This window comes from Eucalyptus grandis, chromosome 6 (assembly GCF_016545825.1).
Source record: "Eucalyptus grandis isolate ANBG69807.140 chromosome 6, ASM1654582v1, whole genome shotgun sequence".
NCBI classification, from domain to species: Eukaryota; Viridiplantae; Streptophyta; class Magnoliopsida; order Myrtales; family Myrtaceae; genus Eucalyptus; species Eucalyptus grandis.
In genome coordinates, this window is record NC_052617.1 from 52,899,079 (window position 1) to 52,922,152 (window position 23,074).

Genomic DNA, 23,074 nt, shown 5'->3' on the forward strand with positions numbered 1-23,074 from the left:
CGCCGGCCGCCACAGCCTCTGCTTCGCCCAACAGTGACCCACGATGCCGTTGCAGCCCCTACAACCGCGACGACCAACGCAAGCAGATCCCAAACCGGTCGCTGCGCCTCCGTCGCTGCTCCGCCACCGCTCCGCGTCGATCGATTCCATGGATCCACCCGGGAACCGGACTAGACCGGCGGTCCAGTTCTCAGGTGGATCCATGCAACAAACGGGTGGATCCCGGTTTCAATTTTTCGGAACCGGTCCTTAGCGGGAGGTTCCCGGTTCTAGGTCGGGAATCGCCCGCCTGGACCATGCACACCCCTACTCTCTCCCGTCGCCTCTCTCCTCCATCTTTGTTGTGCGAAGGTCAAAGAAATGCAGAGAAGAAGCTGGAGCAGCCATGGCCGTCGCACGCCACCAGCCGGAGCCTCGCCGTTCGTCCGTCGCCGCCCGCGCGCCTCGCCCGCTTGCCCGACCCGTCGAAGACCAGCGAAGCTTGCAGCACCGTCGAGGAAGCTGCTCGCCGCCCACGCCTCTGCTCGCCGCTGCCGGAAGTCGCCGTCCTCGCCCCGCGTCGTCTCACCGCCGAGCTGCCGTCCTCGCGCGCCGCTGCTGGCTGCGCGTCTTGGCGGTCTTCTCGCCCAACTCATTGTCCCGAGCTACTGTTCAGCTCGCGCAGGAGCCGCCGGAGCTCCCTTCGGCCATCGTATGCCACCACCTCGGCTCACCGGAGCCTCGATTGCCCTCCACCGGCCTTGCCTTGCCATCTCAGCCCCGATCCGCCTCATCTAGCTGCGAACAGAGGGTTGCAGAAAATGGGTATGGCAACGGACGTTTGGCCCGTTTTGGCCGACTTCCCGGCCCCGGATGCTCGGCCCGCCTTGAGAAAAGTCGATCATCGCGTCGTTCTCGTCGTTTTGGTCCGCTTGGCTCGTTAATCCGGTGAGTTTAGCTCACTAAATCTTGATTAGACGGTTAATGATGCCTTAAGTGTGCTTAGTCTAAGTTAAGCAAGTTTAGGTGGATAGTTTAGTTTATTTAATTGTGATTTGGATTAAGAAGTTTGTTTAATTTAAAGTATGTTTAATTAAGGCTAATAGAGTTATTTAATAATAAGCCTTGGTGGGACATAATAGGGTTTTATTTTTGAATTATTTAATTGTTTCGAAATTCTAGAATTTATAATATTATATTATATTCTGAAATTATTAAAATATTATTATTTATAAAAAAAAATGAAAAATTATTTTTGACCCCGGTTGCTCAGAATTTCGTGCCGATCGCTGCTGTGCATTTAGAATTTAAAATTGATGATTGGTTGTGACAAATTGAGTGTGATTGCGATAAATAGGGATTCTTTATAAAATCCTAAGTGTGGAAATTGATGGGAGATTGGCCGTGATTAACCACATATTAGAGGTCGTGTCCAGTGAGGCCGTGATTGACCACCTATTAAAGGTTGTGCCCGATGAGGCCGTGATTAACCACCTATTAAAGGTTATGCGCGGTGAGGCCGTGATTGACCACCTATTAAAGGTTGTGCCCGGTGAGGCCATGATTGACCACCTATTAGAGGTCATGCCCATCGGGCCGAGATCTACCACCTAATTAAAGGTCGTGCTGAGTGGAGCCGTGATTGCCACTGGTTGTTAAACCTTCCTATAAGGTCGTGATTGGAAGCAATGATTGATTTGCTAGAATGACATGTAATCGGCCGAGTTGATTGATTGCTGAGACGATCCAAGTGGTTGAATTGTTCTAATAATGTAATTGTGCCTCAGTCGTTTGGTTATCATAATTGCACGTGGTTGAATTATATAAAATGTGCTAACCTGCAGATGAAGACGAATGTGAGGTAAGTCTTCTGTGTGATGTGGCTAGGCCACCCGGGGCGTATTTTCTTTCTAATAGGGGTTTAGGGGGTTGAACTTGCTGAGATGATGTCTCATCCTAGTTGTGGGATTAAAATTTCAGGTCTTTAGTGGACGGAGCGACCAGATAGCTTTGGTTGGCCTTGATGAGTTGCAGAGGTGAAGTCATAAAGATTGGAGAACATGTCCGACTTGTAGGTCGTAGGACAATTCATTTTTAAGAGCCGGCCTTTTGTAGACTTTGGCCGTAGACCTCTGTTTGTAATTCTGTTGAATTATGAAAGTGTTATGGTGTGGTTTTTGCTTCATGCTTTTCTATCCCGTATTTCATTGTCAGGGGTTTTATATTACGCTCTGCTTGCGCAATAATAAATGAATGGGGTCGGCGACACTACCTGGGAATGTCACATTTGCATGACCATGGTGGGATGTTGGCGCGCTCCAGGTTCGAGGCGTGACATCCCTATTTAAGTGGTATCAGAGCATGGTCTGTGTATGGAGTGATAATGTGTGATGAATCATGGGATAGTTAGTAGGAAAAAGGCTTTTAATATGCTGATGCATGTGATTGATAGTTGTTTGATAGTGTATTTGTGGGGTCACTCAAATTCTAACCTGATGTTGGAATCGGAAAATAGACATCTATAAAGAGCCTGTAGGATGAGTGACCAGGAGTGGAGAACTCCTTAGGGGAGGTCAGTAGGACCTGTATCTCGAGGTAGGACGCTGACATGAGTCGGTACCCAAGGTAGAGCGCAGGCTTTTGCCAGCGCGAGTGTGAGAGTATCGCCGCAAGTCGGTACTAGGAGTGTAGCAGCACCGAGCAATCCTAGGTTCGATAGGATTGTTTAGGCGCTAGAGTCTTTGGAAAGCATTTTGGGTCAGCAAGCTCAAGACCAAGTTGCCGTTGTTGTCGTTGTTTTTACCGCTACCAATGTTGTGACCGCTATTGTTGTCGCACCTGTTGAGGCCCAATCTGGAGTTGTGATCGAGGATCAAGCCGCCATATTTGAGTCAAGGTTCAGTTTAGACAGAAATGGAAATTGATTAGGGAGAAAGGCCGATGTCAGAAGAAAGGTGCCCTGTTTCACCCAATCGGAAGAGTAGAATTAGAAAGTCAGTGCTCAACTCAATCGATGTGTGTCGTGTTTGTAAGAAAGGACATGGATCTATCCCATGCTGTAAGAGGGAAATGACTTGTTACAAGTGTCGCCAATAAGGCCATTTGATCAAAGATTGTCCATATAGACGAATGGAATCACAGCTTTTCTGTCACCGCTGTTGATAAGACAGAACAGAGGAAGCATGCTTCAAGATGTTTAGTGGGGTACTTGGAATGGACCCCAGTGCAAGAAAGGGTGCACGATGTCACTTGATGGGAGGTAGAGGACTCACTGATCGTGTGCCGAGTTTGTGGAAAGGAGGCATGAGTTAGCCCGGTGTCAGAGTAAAAAGGGAGCAGGATTTGAATATGGCTAGCACGGCCATCGGGTTAGGAATTGTCCACGTAAGTTCAGGAGAGCGTAAGCACTGTTACTACAGATAGGACGCCACTAGGATGGCTGGAAGAGCATAAATGGGTCAACCAAGCATCGATCAAGGGAAGAATGCTTTTGAGATGTTTTTATCAGAGTAGTGCAGCAGAATTTTCAGTGAGGGTTGTAGGGTTTTCGTTGTGGTAATAAGGTAATAGAAATGTGAATCCCTGACTATAGTTGTACTTGAAGGGTTTGCTTAAGTATAACTTGGAAGTCATTTATAAAAAGAGTTTGGCCTAAGGAGCTTTCTGTTGTTTTGAATCGTAGTAGCGATATAATTCAATTTGTTCAGTTAGCGTGAGAAAGTTTTGAATTACTGAAAGTTGGAAATGATCTTCAATCCTTGTTATTCGTCACCAAAGATGACTTGGTTCTAGTTGTTGGTTACTGAATCTTCATGGCAACTGTAATGGATGCGTCAGTTGAGGAGCCGAATACGGAGAACATAGCTGTGGTACAGAAGCTTTCTGAGGTATTTTCTGAAGAATTGTCAAGTTTGCTGTCAGAAAGAGGAATAGAGTTTGTGATTGAGTTAGCATCTAGAACAGAGCCAATCCCTAAGGCTCCTTACCGAATGGTGTTACCCGAGTTAAAAGGATTGAAGGTGTAGATGCAGGAATTATTGGATAGGGGATTTATACGTTCCAATGCATTACCTTGGGGAGCACCTATTCTATTCGTGAAGAAGAAAGTTTTTGGTTCGTTGTGTTTGTACATCGATATTCCTCAAGATCAATTGGAGGTCAGGGTATCATCAGTTGAGGATCAGGAAGAAAGACATACCGAAGTTAGCATCTCGCACTCGATACAGCAGTTATGAGTTCACTATAATACCGTATGGTTTGATGGATACCATAGCTATTTGTTTGGGTCTAATGAGCAGAATGTTTAAGGGTACTTGAATTGGTTGTGATCGTGTTCATTGAAGTTATCTTAGTGTGTTTAGAGAGTGTTGAGGAGCACGAGAGACATTAGAAGATGATACTTCAGACCTTGAGGACTCTTCAATTTTATGCTAAGTTTAGCAAGTGTGAGTTTTGGATGACTCGTATTGTGCTCCTAAGTCACGTGATTTCAGGCGAAGAAATCTCCGTAAACCCTGTCCAAGATTGAAGCGGTGATCAGTTGGCCAAGATTGACTGTAGTAACAGAGATCAAAAGTTTTCTGGGTTTAGCAAAGTATTACAAATAGTTCGTATACGGGTTTTTCAATGTTAGCATTGCCGTTGACAAGACTACTGAGGAAAGAAGAGAAGTCCGAGTGGACAGGCAAGTGTAAGAGTAGTTTCCAAGAGCTTAAGCAGAAGTTAACTACCGTACCTGTGCTGACCATTCCATATGGTCCTGGAAGTTATGAGATCTGTAGTGATGCGTCGTCTAAAGGATTTGGTTGCTTGTTGATGCAGCATGATAGGGTTATTGCATATGCGTCCCGTCAGTTGAGATCTTGTGAGCTAAATTACCCGATGCACGTTGTAGAACTTATAGTAGTTATGTTCGTTCTGGAAATTTAGAGGCACTATCGGTATAAAGAAAGATTTCATATCTTCATTCGCCATCAAAGTCTCAAGTACGTATTCTCTCATAAGGAGTTGAAAATGAGACAGCGTCGCTGGATAGAACTCCTTAAGGATTATGACTATGATATTTCATATCACTCTGGAAATGTGAGCAAAGTTACAGATGCACTGAGTCGAGAGTCTTTAATTGCATAGTTGGTACTCAAGAGTTGGATCTTACTCGAGGAAGTCTAAAATTTAGTTTTCAAATCAAAGGTATGCCACCTTTTGAATCTTATGACTACCCTCATAATCGAGCCGAAAGTTCAGATCAGAATCAAAACGCTTCAGTGGACAGATTCAAAAATTCAGAAGACTCTATAAGAGAATGCAAATGAGAGAGGTTGATTTTCAGATTTCTAAAGACAGAACGCTAAGGTTCTGAGGACGATTGTGTGTCATAGACGATGCAGAGATTAAAGAAGGGATCTTATGGGAAGCTCATCATAGCAACTTTAGCGTTGTCCAAACAATACGAAGATTAGTCAGAATCTACATCATCGAGATTGGTAGATCGGTATGAAGATAGATATCGCCGAACAAGTTGTAAGTGTTGGATGTATCAGTAAGTGAGAATTTGGTAATGTAAGCCAGGAAAGTTTTTCAAGCACTTGAGAGAGTCCTATGTGGGAATGGAAGTATAGCATGATGGAATGTTATGACAAGCTTATTAAGGAGTTGGGAAGAGTATTGATTCATTTTGGGGTTGTGGTCATTAGATGAACGGAGTTGACTCACCTTAGTACAGCACGAAAAGATCTCGATTAGAATAGGTATATCGAAATGTGTATATATCATATAATTCATTTGCATGGAGTCTTTGAGGATGAGTTGTATTTCAAATTTAGATCGGATGTTCCAAGTTGGTAGAGCTTTCGGATGGTTCTTTCTTAAGCGGTGCATATCGAGAGTGCAGAATTTCAATTGCTGAGACGAAGTCAGGGAAAAAAAGATCACAGGTCAGGGTCAGTATAGTAGTTAGTGATTGCAGTTGCCAAGATCAGTGTCAGAGTTATGTCAAATCTTGACCAGAGGTTCCCAATTTTAGCAGATCAGTCTGAGAGTTTCTTTTTAGTTAGTGTAGAGCAGAGTGTTCAAGACTTCGGTCGGTTGAGATGAGATCAGAGATTAGAAAATTGCAGGTCCAGAGTTGGTTCAGAAATCAATGATTCAGTCACAATTATCAGAGACAGTTTAGAGACCGCTCAAAATCGCTAGTTTAGCTTCGCAGATTTTGTGTTGAAGACCTTTGGAATTTTAAGTGGGTAAGTGTTTAGTATCTTGAATTCGAAGTGGTTTGGGCAAGATAGCAGTGATCTGGTAGCACTGGTATAGAAGGAGCAACCTGAGAAAGAGAAGATTATATGAGACGACTATACCCCCACCTTTTTGTTTAAGAATTGGTAAATGTTTAAATTTCGAGGACGAAATTTTTATAAGAGGGGAAAAGTTGTGACATCCCGATTTTCCAATTCTATTTTCAATAAATTGAGACGGGCATTTCGTTGGCACGCATATAGTTCTTTTCATTGAGTTGGCCACTCATATGAAAACTAGTCTATCATGTGAAGCCGTTAAGAAATTTTAATGCATCGGACTCGAGAATTTGACCAGGAAGCGACCTTTCGACCGAGCTAATCTGTAAGGGTCATTACTGCACAAATAAAAATCGATTAGAGACCGGAGATAGGTCGACTCGACAGAGGCATGTGATCGAGTGTGGGTGATTCCACCGGATTGCACAATTTTGTCGATCGGCGCTAGACCGACTTTTCTGTCGATTGGGTACCCTCTGTCCATATTTGAAACCTTGAGATTACCTCGACAACCGAAAATCGCCAATGTTTCAAAGATGTACATTGTGGCTTGAGATGATCAACCACAAGTCAAATGCATGAAAATTTCTAAAGGTTACCCGGTAGGTTGGGCCACGCTAACATCGTGCCAAAGTGAAATTAACCGTGAGATTGAGATCGAATTCTGAAATTTGAAGTCATGGTGTGTCACAAGTCTTATTAGGAACATTGGATTAATTTATAGACTTTAATTGTACTCATTTGAAAGAGAATTGATTGGAATTGAAGAAGTTGATGTATAAGATTTTAGGTCCCGGCGGAAAATGAAATTGGACCCATTGGAGGATTGTTGTGGAAGCTTGGTGTGAGTGGAAGATGACCTCATGTGAGGTCATGGTGGGCCATGTTTGAGGGATTAAAGAAAAGGAAAAGAAAATGAGAGAAATTGTCCTATCTCTCTCTCTCTCTCCTTCCTCTCTCTCCTCCCTCTCTCTCTCCCGTCGCCTCTCTCCTCCATCTTTGTTGTGCGAAGGTCAAAGAAATGCAGAGAAGAAGCTGGAGCAGCCATGGCCGTCGCACGCCACCAGCTAGAGCCTCGCCGTTCGTCCGTCGCCGCCCGCGCGCCTCGCTCGCTTGCCCGACCCGTCAAAGACCAGCAAAGCTTGCAGCACCGTCGGGGAAGCTGCTCGCCACCCACGCCTCTGCTCGCCGCCGCCGGAAGTCGTCGTCCTCGCCCCGCGTCGTCTCACCGCCGAGCTGCCGTCCTCGCGCGCTGCTGCTGGTTGCGCATCTTGGCGATCTTCTTGCCTAGCTCGTCGTCTCGAGCTGCTGTTCAGCTCGCGCAGGAGCCGCCGGAGCTCCCTTCAGCCACCGTACGCCACCACCTCGGCTCACTGGAGCCCCGCTTGCCCTCCGCTAGCCTTACTTTGCCATCTCAGCCCCGGATCCACCTCATCTAGTTGCGAACAGAGGGTTGCAGAAAATGGGTATGGCAGCGGACGTTTGGCCCGTTTTGGCCGACTTCTCGGCCCCGGATGCTCGGCCCGTCTTGAGAAAAGTCGATCCTCGCGTCGTTCTCGTCGTTTTGGTCCGCTTGGCTCGTTAATCCGGTGAGTTTAGCTCACTAAATCTTGATTAGACAGTTTTATGCCCTAAGTGTGCTTAGTCTAAGTTAAGCAAATTTAGGTGGATAGTTTAGTTTATTTAATTGTGATTTGGATTAAGAAGTTTGTTTAATTTAAAGTGTGTTTAATTAAGGCTAATAGAGTTATTTAATAATAAGCCTTGATGGGACATAATAGGGTTTTATTTTTGAATTATTTAATTGTTTCGAAATTCTGGAATTTATAATATTATATTATATTCCGAAATTATTAAAATATTATTATTTATAAATAAATAAATAAAGGAAAAATTATTTTTGACTCCGGTTGCTCAGAATTTCGTGCCGATCGCTCTTTGTGCATTTAGAATTCGAAATTGATGATTGGTTGTGACAAATTGAGTGTGATTGCGATAAATAAGGATTCTTTATAAAATCCTAAGTGTGGAAATTGATGGGAGATTGGCTGTGATTAACCATCTATTAGAAGTCGTGCCCAGTGAGGCCGTGATTGACCACCTATTAAAGGTCGTGCCCGGTGAGGCCGTGATTGACCACCTATTAAAGGTTGTGCCCGGTGAGGCCGTGATTGACCACCTATTAGAGGTCGTGCCCATCGGGCCGAGATCTACCACCTAATTAAAGGTCGTGCCGAGTGGAGCCGTGATTGCCACTGGTTGTTAAACTTTCCTATAGGGTCGTGATTTGAAGCAGTGATTGATTTGCTAGAATGACATGTAATCAGCCGAGTCGATTGATTGTTGAGACGATCCAAGTTGTTGAATTGTTCTGATAATGTGATTGTGCCTCAGTCGTTTGGTTATCATAATTGCACGTGGTTGAATTATATAAACTGTGCTAACCTACAAATGAAGACGAATGCGAGGTAAGTTTTCTGTGTGATGTGGCTATGCCACCCGGGGTGTATTTTCTTTCTAATAGGGGTTTAGGGGGTTGAACTTGCTGCGACAATTTCTCATCCTGGTTGTGGGATTAAAATTTCAGGTCCCTGGTGGACGGAGCAACCAAATAGCTTTGGTTGGCCTTGAGGAATTGCAGAGGTGAAGTCATAAAGATTGGAGAACATGTCCGACTTGTAGGTCATAGGACAGTTCCTTTTTAAGAGCCGGTCTTTTGTAGATTTTGGCCATAGACCTCTGTTTGTAATTCTGTTGAATTATGAAAGTGTTATGTTGTGGTTTTTGTTTCATGCTTTTCTATCCCGTATTTCATTGTCAGGGGTTTTATATTACGCTCCGCTTGCGCAATAATAAATGAATGGGGTCGGCGACACTACCTAGGAATGTCGCATTTGCATGACCATGGTGGGATGTTGGCGCGCTCAAGGTTCGGGGCGTGACATTTTCCTTTCTTTTGGTTTCCTTCAATTATTTCCAGATGCTAAACTTGATCCCATGCCCCTTTGTCTTGCGTAATACGGGTTCAGCGTATACCAAAATGGAACAAACAAGGTGTCACCTTGCTTTGTTGATTGAATTTGGTTCGTAGGTCTACCGGGAAAAACAATGATAAATATCATGTACAAAAAAACTTTCAACACGTCATGTTAAGGTCTATCCGCATCACTCAAATTGTAGGTTGCAATGGATTTTATATGAATGTAGCGTCCCGGCAATTAACAATTCAAATTTTTTAGATGAATTTGCAAACATCAAATTAGAGAAAAAGTTTTTTTTTTTTTTTTTTTTTTAGTCATGACCGCAAGAACTGGTTTGCATCAGAGATCAATACAAAAGCTTGGAGTTTTGGGATTTAATTGGTCATGTAGCCAACCGCTTATTGCTGCTTTGTTTTGATGTCCATGAGCTAGTCAGTCCATTAAGCAGAGGCCACCGCAACTTCACCGGTCGACATCACAAGCAAAAAGGACTCGAATTAATTCTTCTACTCGAGAGGCCAACTATTTGCAGCGGGGAAGGCAAGATTTTGAATGAAATCGATGGCATTAGTAACCATGGGTGTGCATGGCAACACTTCTATTCTTTTGTTTTTCTGTTCTTTTGCTCCTCGAAATAGAAAAAAAAAATACAGAAATCCGTTTGATAATGTCAATTAATTTTTCTATTCTCCAGAATAAAAAAGTGGTCGGGGAATAGATTTGAAACAGAAACAAAAAGTAGAAAAAAAGTAGTTTCTTGTTCCCAGGAATAATTTTTAGAAATAAATCATTTTTTTCTTTTCTTCTTCTTCCTCGCCATCAGCAGGTGGTGGGTGGCAGCGGCATGGGGGCGGCGAGCAACGAGGAAGAAGAAGAAAAGAAAAAAAAATCTTAAAAAATTAAAAGAAATTCTACGTTTCAAAAAATTTTGTGGACTGTACTAAACGCATTCCTGTTCTTTTTAATGTTAATCACGTGGACAGAATAGGCGAAGGGGAGCAATAGTTCATGCAGCCTTCTTCTTGAGGGGCTGAGTGACCTTGTTATAGTTGCAAGGTATTCCGGCTCAAAATGCGACTTAAATGATGATAGCATCCCCAATCCCAAAGTACTTCGGCCTCCACTGCGGTAATGGCAACTGGGATGATTGTGAGGTTGGTCTATTAGTCGCTTTTGAGTTTTGCATATTAGCTTGAAGCCCATTGTTTGTATGAATGGATCTTTTTTATTCTTGACATTGCGCTCGATTCCTTGTTGTATGGATGATCTCAGGCGCGTGCTTCTTGTCAGAGCCCAGACTGACCCGGGTAGTTTCACATTGTTCTGCACAATCTATTGGGAGATTGATATATTAATGTTTAAAATGTCACTAAAGTTTAACCCATCGTGTGAAATTGAGTGGCTTATTGGTATGGGGAAGATGCAGCGCATAGAGAAGTTGCCAATTGCCATTTGACGGCTCTTTCGACAGAACTCATGCTTTGAATCTTCCGGGTGGAAATTCATTGGATGCTTTTGATGGTGTTTCACCGGAATTGAACGGACGACAAAATACCTTTCAATATATCCAAAAAGACATTTCACTGGAATGGAATCGATGATGAAATATCTTTCGAATATATATACGGATCAATATGTGAATCGATAAATGTTTCATAGGGTCCTTTGTTGATTTTGGATAGGAAAGTAGATGACAAGAAATTTAAAAGTATAGAGACTGAAGGCAATTGTGGACAACCATTTCAATTGCAGGAAAGAAATTACAGGAAAGTAAAAATAAAGATAAATTTATAAAGAACACTAAGTTCTGTGATTGATTGCGAGATTTATAAATATTATGATATGGCTATTCATAGCCCACAATCAGCAATTACAAACGGTTATTGAATTCAGAAAGATAACTTCCAAATCCTATCTTGAAAACAAATAACTTTTTTATTCTATATATGGTTACAAGAAATTATAACAACACTAATCTACGTGAAGTTACAAATCCGAAGCTATCGACGTTAACTTAGCTATGAAAAGGTTGTTGTAACTCTTATGAGGTGCAAATACTTAATAATTGCAGCTTCTTTAAAACCACATCAGTGTATAGAAACTTTCAAGGGCTACCTCATTCAATTTTGAGGTGTTGCAGACTAAAAAATGTATATCAATGACCACAAAAGTTACAACGCACTTCACAACATAGTCAAACACATTGTAGTTACGGTTTAACCGTGACGACACCAAATGGGCTCTAGTAGGCCGTTATCCAATCATGCTATGTTACAAAGAAGAAGGGAATGATTCCAACCATCAATTCAAGATGGATTCACACAACTTGTTCCATTTGTATACATTTCCACTTTCGATCCAAGGCCTCAGATAGAACAATAATTCATCACACTAGAGATCAAAAAGAAAACTAAGCCGAGTCACAAGAGGATTGCACCCCGGACGTGAGCACATCCTAAGCACTTCCTCCATATGCCGCGACCCTCGAGCCAATCCTTCAAAAACCTATGACCCAACGTACCTTCAAAAACCTAAGACCCAACACACCTCGAACGTGGGCACAGTGCACCCAAAATCACTATGAAGAGCATAGGCTACAACTTCTGTCATAACTACAAATTAATACAACTTATGAGGCTTTTGCCTAAGTCCTCTTCCTCCTCCTTTTGTGACTTACATAAAGCATTAAACATTTTAATATGATTTTGCGATCATCAAAATCATTCTCTCCGTGAATTGCCACGCTCATAGAGGTGGGAGGTGGCCACAAGACCGAACTTGAATTAGTTAGAGGTTTATCGAGTAAAATGGCACACGACACGATACAATACGACACGGGAGTGCTAATTCAAAGACAACACATATTGACACACTTTCATTAATATTCAATTGAAAAAAGCTCTTTGCAATCACCGGGAAAATGACAGAATTAGTCAATGCTAGACTTGATGTTCCGCTTATTAATGACGTAAGGTCCCTTTTCCACGGAAATATGACTTGGGTTCAAATTCGCCATGGGAACACGGAAAATAATGTACATGGAGTCACGGGACCGGACCTTCATAAAATTTGTGAACAAAAAGGTAGAACAAATTAGACATGGAAAAGTGGTATGAATATGGGAAATAATGTGTGTGCGGTCAATTGCGGGGTCTTTTCCTCAAACAGTAGGGATGACTTGTTGGGAAAGAGGTACGAATGCATACCAGAAAGAAGTCTTCGGGGTCAACACGGCCTTTGGAAAGCATAGAAGGGATTTTGAGATAGGTTCAAGGTATGCCAAAGATATGTCAGTTGATTAATTCGATATCACCTAAAAAGAAAAAAGATTTATAATTAGAATTGCTATTAAAGAAAAGGAACGAAAGGAATGAGAGAAAAAATTTGCTCCTGCAGTGCCCCATCCTAAGCGAGACAATTTTCCCCATGAAAGCGTGAGGTGGGGCAATTCACGGGGCAGGGTGTGTTGGTATATCACATACCCCCATTATAATTTTTTTTTTTGTTACACACTTAATAGTAAATTTTAAAAAAAAAAATATTTATTAAGTGAATACAAACACATTAATTTAAATAATAAGAGTTAAGCTCAAGACATTGTGATTCTTTCACTAATTATAGAATATAAATAAGTTTTAAAAAATTATAGAAAATGTAATTCTTCTAATAAACGGGTATTGCCGATGGGTGGCCAGGCGTTGATTATTAAAGGGAATTGACGAACTTGTCTCAATGATATATTTGTCAAACTAAACTCGTACCAATGTAAAGAATAATGAAACAATTCTTGTTTTAAGTGTATCGCCAAATGATGATCTATGCTGAAGAAATAGGTGTCATGCTGTGATAAAGCACAATGGATCACAATATTGATGTTGAAAATGCACATATCGAGATCTGGGTTGGATGCTTTTTAATCAAGGGCATATTGTCTCCCTAATGTAAAGACTACTCGTTCCCCATTGATTTAAGAAATTATTTTACTCTCAAAAAGCATTGAAAAAAAATATAGTAATGAATTATGGTCAAAATAAACTCCTGCATGCAGTTTCTGATTGATAATGAACAGATTATTTACTTCATAATAAAAAGTATAGTACAATTTTTTTATCAGCAACGCAAAAGAAAATTAATACGTTTTCTGGAAACCAGAGTGGATAGATGGAAGAGAGTGCTCTGTAGTCCAATTGATTCATCATTTCATGTCACAATATGAGATCCTTTTCATGGTGGAGGATCTTAAGTAGAGTATTTACATTGAAGAAAGTGCTCTGTAGTCCAACTGATTCATCATTTCATGTAATGATCTGAGATCCTCTTCATGGTGGAGGTTTTTAACTAGAGTGGATACACGGAAGAAAGTGCTATGTAGTCCAATTGATTCTTCATTTAATGTCATGATCTGAGATCCTCTTCATGGTGGAGGATCTTGGGGTCTCTTCACTCATATCGATTTATCATTGCTGACTAGTTTAATTCAATAGTCAGTGGGAAGTGTAGGGTCCCTGCAATAAACAATTCTACTTTTGGTGGGAATTCGCAAGCTTCATATTAGAGCGGTAAAGGGAATGATTTCAACCATCAATTGAAGATGGCATCACACGATTGTTGTTCCACTAGTATATATTCACACTAGTGATTTCACTTTCAGTCAAGACTTCACATAGAGCAATAATTCATCACGTAAGAGATCAAAAGAAACTAAGCCGAGTCTCAAGATGAGCGCATCCCGGATGTGAGCATATTTTAAGCACTTCCTCGTTATGCCTCGACCCTCGAACCATTTCTCAGAAAACCTATGATCCAGTGCACCACGAACGTGGGCACAATGCTCTTGAAATCACTATGAAGAGTATAGGCTACAACTTTTGACATAACTACAAATTAGTACAACTTGTGATGATCGGCTTCTGTTTTAATCCTCTGCCTCCTCCTTCTCCTTCCTTTTTGCAACTTAAATAAAGCATTAAGCATGTTAAAATGATTTTGCGATCACCAAAATCATTCTCTCTATAAATTATCACTCTCATAGAGGTGGGGGTGGTAATTCATTACCAAACTAAACTTGAATAAGTAGGAGATTTATAGAGAAAAATAGTACACGACACGAGATAGCTAATTCTAAAATGACACAAATTGACACATTTTCACTAATGCACTAGTGAAAATGTGATATCCTGAAATTCGACCATTCTCAAGATATATGAAATAGTTATTTTATCAATGCACTAATAATAGAATTTACTCTGAACTGATCACTCATGAGTTAACTAATCTATTGGAAGAGGTCACAGATGATTAAAACGCGAATGACCAGAGAATTCAATCAAAGATAGACTGCTCGACTATAAGGGTCAACAAGGGACAATACTACACTGTTACAAGTCAATTAGTGAACGGATATAAATCGATTCGATAGAGGTACATAGTCGGATTGCGGGTGATTCCGCACGATTACAATGCTTGCTACGAACAATAGTAAACCGATTTTCTATTGATTTTGTATTTAATGTGAGTAATTGATTCCTCTCGATTACATGATAATCGAGGGTTATCCATGATTCGAAGAGGCACAAACGTGAATAGAAAATTATCAACCACGGATCAAATGCGTGAAAACCCCTATTAAAGTTGCATTTGATCGATTTCAACTATGGATTTCAATCTGATTTCGAGTATCGAACTTTCAAGGATTCCAATATCAACCTATCGGACGTCGCCTCATTTATCTGTCAATTTGTCGGTAAGCCTTAATCTTTGGACAAGGATTAGTAGGTCAAGAATTGGAAGCCAGAAAGGAAGCCGGGCCAAGCGAAGGCTCAATGGGTCTCATGCCCAAATTAAAGGCCCAAATTGGATGAGTTAAGCCCAAGTCCAAGTTTGTCAAGCCAAACCCAAGCCCTAATGAATAGTGTGCGTGAATAGTAACTCGCGTGAATAGTAACCTAGCCTCTAGAAGCCTAATTTTAGGCTTGCCTTCAAAGTCTTGATTCATTAATGCCTTCTAGAAGCCATGATTACAAGAGACAAAGACTTTGGTCTTGCAAGAAGACTTGCCACCTTTGGTTTCTTAATTTCTACTTTGATTCCAATTTTCGAAATTCCTAAATCCTCACTATTTTCCGGTTTTATAGAATTTCTTGTGGTTCGAATTTGGAGAAACTTCTTTCATGAAAGTCATTCAAAATATCTTGATGTATAACATACTTTAATTTCAGAATTTTCTGAGGTGAAATGAGCCTAAATTTTTACCATGTGAAGATTGTCCAGTGCAGTAAAAACAGTAACCAGGTTGTCTTCTCGAATTTTCATAAAATTTTTCCTTTGGAATCTGGATATTCTTCATTCACAAAAGTTATAAAGGACATCCATATCTATAATATACTAAAATTTCAAAGTTTTTTTTTTTTTTATGAATATTTGGATGTCGAAATGAATTTTCTTTTGTGGTCGTTGAATCTGTCCGACCGACAAAACATTGGGTTGTCTTTGGTGATTTTCTTCTCTTTATGAAAAACGAATTGGGTTTGGTTTCCTTCATGTAAAATGTTATTTAAGGTCTTCTATACAACATATTAAATTTTCATAATTTTTCGAATCCGTTTGATAAGGTAATGACATTTATTTCAAAAGTTGCTTGAAACTGTTCTTTACATTGGAGGGGGAAGGCCACACGCCCAAGCTTGGAGGACAAGCCTAGGCAATTGCACGGTTGAGATCAACCCTTGCTCCCCAAGCTTAGACTATTGGATGGCCAAGATTGCTCCTTGCTCCCCAAGTTTCATCAATTGTATGCTCCCCAAGTTTGGGCAATTGTGCGGTTGAGATATACCCTTACTCCACAAGTTGGAATGGAGGGCCAAGATGTGTTCTTGCTCCCCAAGTTAGAACTTTAAGTCAAGGAGTATTAAGGCACTGTCTGGTAACCATACAAACAATGCCTGATTTTGATTTTTTGTTCCCAGAATCAGTTTGGGATGAGAATCGCGTTTGGTAAAATTTTTGTTCCCGAGAACAGATTGGGAAGATAATTGAGAATAAATAAAAAATGTGATTCTCCGTCTGAGAATCAAAAAAAGAATCAAAAGAAAGAAAGTCTCTTTATTTCCTTCCGTCATCCTGCGATTGCTGTCCGCCACTGCCCGCCGCCGTTCGTCGCTGCCGTCTACCGTCGTCCGCCATTCGCCGGTTCGGTGAGCTCGCTGGAGGCTCGCCGGGCTAGGGCGGGTCTAGCGCGCTCGCCGGAAGCAAGCCCAGCCATCGGAGAGGCCGGCCTCGCCCAGCCCCAATGAGGCCGACCTGGCCACCGATGGAGCTGGGCGAGCCTTGCTGGCAGTTGGACGAGGCTCGCCCAGCCCGCCGACGCGCACCTAGCCACGGCGAGGCTCACCCGGCCTCGGCGGTGGCTAGGCTGACCTTGCCCAGCCCGGCGAGGCCGGTGACGCTCACCGGAGTCGCTGGCCACATGAAGAAAAGAAGAATAGGAAAAAATGGGGAAAAAAAAAAAAAGGAAAAAGTAAAAAAAAATTATTTAAAAATTAAAAGAAATTGATTTGGAACAAAATCAATGAGCACGGTATCAAACGCAATTCTATTCCGAATAAAAAACTTTGAATAGTTACCAAACGCGGTTTTTACTCAAAATCAGTTCATTTCTAGGGAACAAAATCGTTACCAAACGCGCCTTAATAGGCCAACTTCTTCCCCAAGTTTTCCTCTTTTCCCTCATTTCTCTCACTTTCTCTCTACCCCTTCCTTTGGACGAATTTTCCTTCATCCCTCTCTCTCATCTCATACCCATTCCTCTCTCTTTCTCTCTTAGTTTGCTGCCCTATGTTGTCGTACTGTGCTGCCTTGCTATTCACCGTCCCTCAAGCCACGAGTCACCATCACCGCTGGACCACCACCAAGCCACCAAGCTTCCTTGGCCGTGAACTCAAGCCACTACCGCCACCATGGTGCCGCCGTTTGAACCGTGAGCTTCACGTTCTTGTCACCATCGTGCCATCGTCGCTGTTAGCTCGTCGTCATCGTAAAACTGTGAGTTAACTTCCTAATTTTTTATTAGGCTGTTAATTGCATGTATGGGTGGTTTAGATCAAGGCTAATGGTAGTTAGTATGGTTTAGTTGATAGGTTATCGCGATAGGTGATAAGTGGACTGATAAGTGAACTTGATAAGTTATTGCGATAGGTGATAAGTAGACGTGATAGGTTATCGCGAATAGGTGATAAGCTATCATTGAAGGGATGATAAGCTATCGAGAAATTGGTGATAAGCTATCGCCAAAGGGGGTGATAAACTATCGGAAAATAAGCGATAAGCTATCGATTTAAGGTTGATAGGCTATCGTAGTAGAACGATGGGTGATGATTTTTATGTGTTTTGTACTTAATTTATTGGATGAATTTATGCATAATTCATATTGTTTGAGGTTATTATGCTATGATGTTGATTGCCCAAATCATAAGTTTTAAATGCTATTTTCAAAGAATGTTTTACTTACAAGAAAATGACAAACTTTGAGGCGTCATGTTTGAACGCCATGTTTTATGTGCTAAATGAGGCAATGGGGTTTTAAAATGAAAACGTGCAAAGTTTGGCGGGTTTCTTTTAAATACATAACCACACGTGATTATTTCACAGGAATTTTAAGTGTAAAGATTTTCTAAGATTTGTTATTTGAGCATGAACTCTTTCACACTAGGCTAATTGATGACAGATAAAATTGGCTTGAGTATTGGCGTGCTTGAGTGGTCACTTAATTGAACCTGTCACCCAACGGGAGTTTGGGGGCGATGCCCAATGTTTATCGAATGCCTGGCGGGGTTCCGGATGTCGAGTCGCGGTTGAAGCCGGACCGATGCTCCTTTATGAAATGCTGTCTAGACGGGGGTTCTAGACGTTGCCGTGCCCGATGGGGCGAGACGATGCTCGGTCATGCCGGAAGACCACCATCCCTTGTGGTGGCCGTGGCCCGAGGGGTCGTAATAATCTAGAATCATGGTCTCGAGAATAACATGGTAGTATGGGATGCCATGGTATTCTTGAGACGCCACGTGTGTAAAATGCGTGAGTGCTAATGCATAGTCGAAGAGTGATGTTATGACTTGCACATATATGGCATGAAGATAGATGAGTTGCATGAGACACATGTGCAAAGTGCATGAATGCTGAATACATAATATGAGAGTGATGTATGACTTGCACATGTATGGCATGGATATATATATGAGTCGCATGAAGCATATGTGAATTGTTATAAGCAGGGATGTGCCAAGGCGAGGGAAGGATGCCTGCAAGTTATTTGACGACTTTAATATTTGTCTTTGGGGTCGATTGCTAGATCATGTTTATAGTTAAAGCAAAGCAAGGGTTGCTTTGCTATTAATCTGCCGTTGATATAATGTTGCATGTTTAGGCTGCCTTCAAGATGAATTAGCATCCTAGTTGAGGCTTAGGTCGTTAACTCGCTAAGATATTTATATCTTATCCTGTTGTTGTTTAATATTTTTTAGGCCCGTAGTATGGACAACCGTCATGTTCAGTTCGAGGTCCCTTTGGAGACGAGAGATTGGCCTTGCGTTAGTGAAGTTTAGATTAACCCTGACCCACCGTTAGTTTTGTTGGTTGGTTTGAAGTTGCCGGTGTAAGGGTTTGTAATCACTAAACTTCCTATAGTTAATAGTAAATTTGTAATTGGAGTGTTTGGTTTGATTTTGTGGTGTTTTTTGTGCTATCCCTGTTATATTTGTTATGATTGACTGGGTGTTGTTTATAGCAAATGCTTCCACTTGCGTTTAATTGAAAGACAAAAAGAATGGGTCGGTGACGCGTCCTCGGACGTCGCAAATTTATCGACCATTGTGGGATGTTCGCGTGCTCGGAGGTTCAGGGCATGACATAAGACTAGATTTGATGTTCCACTAGATAAGGATGTAAAGTCCCTTTTCCACAGAAATGTGACTTGGGCTCAAATTGGCAGCGGGAATATGGAAAATGACGTGTGTGGAGTCACAGTACTGGACCTTTATATAATTTATGAACAAAAAGGTAGAACAAATTAGATATGGCAAAGTGGTATGAACGTGAGAAATAATGTGTGTCTCGTCAAATGCAGGGTCTTTACTTCAAACAGCGGGGATGACTTGCTGGGAAAAGAGGTATGAATGCATTCCAAAAGGAAGTCTTCAGGGTCATCACAGCTTCTGGAAAGTATAGAAGGGATTTTGAGATAGGTTCAAGGTATGCCAAAGGTTCATCAGTTGATTGATTCGATATCACAAAAAAAAGATTTATAATTAGAATTGTAATTAAAGAAAAAGAACAAAAGGAACGAGAGAAAGAATTTGAGTCTTGTGGTGCACCATTCTGAATGAGACAATTTTCCCCATGAAAGCACAAGGTGGGGGTAATTCATAGGGCAAGGTGAGTTGGTATATCTTATACCCTATCATACGAAGATTTAATTATAAAATCATACACCCTATTATTATTTGTTACACAGTTAATAGTAAAATAAAATAAACATTTTTTACGGAATGAGACTTTTTATCATCAAAATAACTATTTTACCAACACAATTCTAACCCTCACCAAGTAGTGATATTATGAAAGATTTTATCACGTGGGAGCTAATTTATCGTAGATAATTTAGGCTTTCCAGATAGAGGAAATTTTCTCAGTAATGACTAGACTTCATCACAGGGAGGATTTTTCCCTTTTTTCGCACTTTGGCATTGGATCAGGCGACCGTGTGAAATGATTGCTTTCAAAATTAAGAACACCTCTTGCACGACCGAGGCAATTACATTTTTTGGATATCAGGTGGAGTCTCGCCTATGATCGACCAAAAACCCCAACCCATGTGGTTCTTGGAGTTCCTTTCTGAGGGGACAGTCAATGTGTATAAGCACCACTCTGCTTAAACCAAGCCATCTTCGGTTCAAATAGGAGGTGATTGGACGATATAAGAGATAAGAGTTTCTTATTTGCACACTATATTTATCTAACGTAAAAGAAAAGTGAAAATCTCGAAGAACTGTACGTCATATATCCATCAAAGCCAATGTTACATGCGATAGTAAACTTGAATTGTGCGGGTCCAGTAACATAATTGGCCGTGCAAACTCGGGTGTGTTTTTCCGCTTTGTGATTCGTCTTTGACAACTCGTATTACGTTTATTGGTGAAACAATTGTTGATTATGAGAACAAAGGTGTACTCCGCTAATGCCAAAACGTAACTCCACTATCGGGGCAAGTGTTGATTGTTTTCCACGCATTGCATTCCATAATTTGCGCAATATAGTATGTTTTTTTTAATGAAATATGATGATTTTGGCCTAGAGAGAGTGCAAATCTGATAGCAAAATGTATAAGTGACGAAGAAAATGCTGCCGATAAGTGGCGACACATGTCCCCACATGGCTAATGATGTGGTGGTGTCCCATTAGATGGTGGCGTGACAATTCAGGGAATAGCATAGCTAATTAAGCGATATGCGAAAGAATCACATGTTGACTTGTGGCAGAAAGAGTTGGGTCCCTAGTTGAACTGGCTCGCGCGTGTAAAACCATGTGCACAGGACAGCTCAGTCGCATTGTCAAATAAATAATATAAACACATGAATATTAATAAGTAGAGTTAAGCTAATGAGATTGTGATTTTTTTAATAATTATAGAATATGAATAATTTTAAAATAGAATAATTCATCATGGTTAAGAAAATATTAACACTTATACATATAAAATACATTATTTAAGAAAATGTTAATGAAATTTTTTTCCCTTGAGGGCACAATGCCTCGTCTCGGAAGGATGTGCCCCACTCCGCCCCGCATCTGGTGGTCGGAAACCGCTGCCGATAATCGCACTCCATAAGGACTTAAATGTGCAATTTTAGAGCACTTCATAAAAAAGGTTTAGGTTTCTAATAAAAAATTTCTTTTTCATGTTTATCACATGTTAGAGGGAATCCCAATCGGTACAAGTTACGATGACCATCAGCTTTTGTCTTAGTCCTCCTCCTTTTGCAAAGTAAATAAGGCACTAAATATTTTAGAATGATTTGGCCATCATCGAAATTCTTCTCTCCACAAATTGTTACACTAAGGGTGGCAATTCATAACCAGAATGAATTTGAACAAGCTAGAGATATATTGAGAAAATTGTACCCGACACGATAGAGGTAATTAAAAACGATACAAATTGACACATTTTCACTGATATTTTATTGGAAAAACTTGCAATTACAACGGCCACGTTTATTGGTGAAACAATTGTTGATTATGAGAAACAAAGTGTGATTCCACTAATCCCAAAACCTTATATGGGTATTGGGGCAAGTGTTGATTGTTTTCCACGCATTGTATTCCATAACTTGCGCAGTATAATATTTTTGAATGAAATATCATGATTTTGGCCTAGAGAGAGTGCAAATATGACAGCAAAATGGATAAGTGATAAAGAAAATACTATCGATAGGGAGAAGTACAGCCCAAGTGCCAAAACTTGGCACAGAGGGACACTTAAGTGCTAAAAGTTAGGAAAGTGACACTTAAGTGCCAAAATTGGAGCAAAATGGATCACTTAAATACCACTCCGGCCAAAACAAGACCAAAATGCTGACGTGGAGATTTTCCGGCGAAATAAGTGCAAAACGGTGTCGTTTTGCACACTGACGTGGCTAGACAATACAAAAACGATGTCGTTTTGATGCTTTGAAGTGGTAAAAAATAATATTAAAAAAATTAATTAAATTAAATTTAAAACTAAATTTATTTAAAACATTTAAAAACAAATATACAAAATATTTAAAAAAGGGGCAGGCGAGAGCGAGTCCTCGCCGCGCCTCCCCGCCGCTCAGGGAAGAGTCGGCGACGGAGTGGGGAGGGTCGGCCAAGCCTGGACAAGGGCCGGTGACCTTGGCCAACTAGCGGTGAGGGCTTGCGAGCCCTCACCCAAATCCGATGAGGGTCGGCAGCCCTCGCCGGGTGAGCCAGGGCCGCCACCCACTAGGCCCGCCGGATGCAGGTGAGGGCCGTGACCCTGCCTAGATCAGGGCAGGGCTCACGGGCCCTTGCGCTGGTTGGCTGGGGTCGCCGGCCCACCACAGCTAGGGCCCGGCAACCCAGACCAACCCTCCCCCTCCGTTGCCAGGCCCTTCTCAACGATGGTGAGGCTCGGCCCTCGGCCAGCCCCTTCTTTTAAAAAAATAAAATAAAATAAATAAATATATTTATTTTTTAATTTTTTAAATATTTGTATTTGTATTTTTAAATGTTTTAAATAAATTTAGTTTTAAATTAAATTAAATTAAATTAATTTTATATCAATTTTTTACCACTTCAGCATCAAAACAATGTCGTTTTGCGGTTATTTCACCGAAAATCGCTACGTTAGCATTTTGCCGGATTTTCGCAGTGGCACTTAAGTGATCAATTTTAGTCCGATTTTAGCACTTAAGTGTCACTTTCCTAACTTTTGACACTTAAGTGTCCATCTGTCTCCAAGTTTTGGCACTCAGTGTCTAGCACTCACTATCGATAAGTTGCTATTTCCTTTTCAAAGAACTGTATGTCATATCTCCATTAAAGCCATGTTGCATGTGAGAGTAAACTTGAATTGCGGGGGTCAAGGAGCATAATTGGCCGTGCAAACTTGGGTGTGTTTTTCCGCTTTGTGATTCATCTTCGACCACTGTTAATACGTCTATTGGTGAAACAATTGTTGATTATGAGAAGAAAGGTGTGATTCTGCTAATTCCAAAACCTAACATGGGTGTCGGGGCAAGTGTTGATTGTTTTCCACATATTGCATTCCAT

General features: G+C 41.2%; 1 protein-coding gene across 1 annotated transcript in view; it reads left to right on the top strand.

Annotated features, from left to right (window-relative positions):
• The first annotated feature begins 296 nt into the window (after nt 1-296).
• Nucleotides 297-23,074, top strand: part of LOC120294532 (probable LRR receptor-like serine/threonine-protein kinase At3g47570) — a 28,959-nt gene continuing 6,181 nt past the window's right edge. Inside the window, exon 1 of the mRNA XM_039314681.1 lies at nt 297-905. Within this exon, the coding sequence (XP_039170615.1) occupies nt 297-905 (609 nt within the window). The remainder of the gene's footprint in view (nt 906-23,074) is intronic.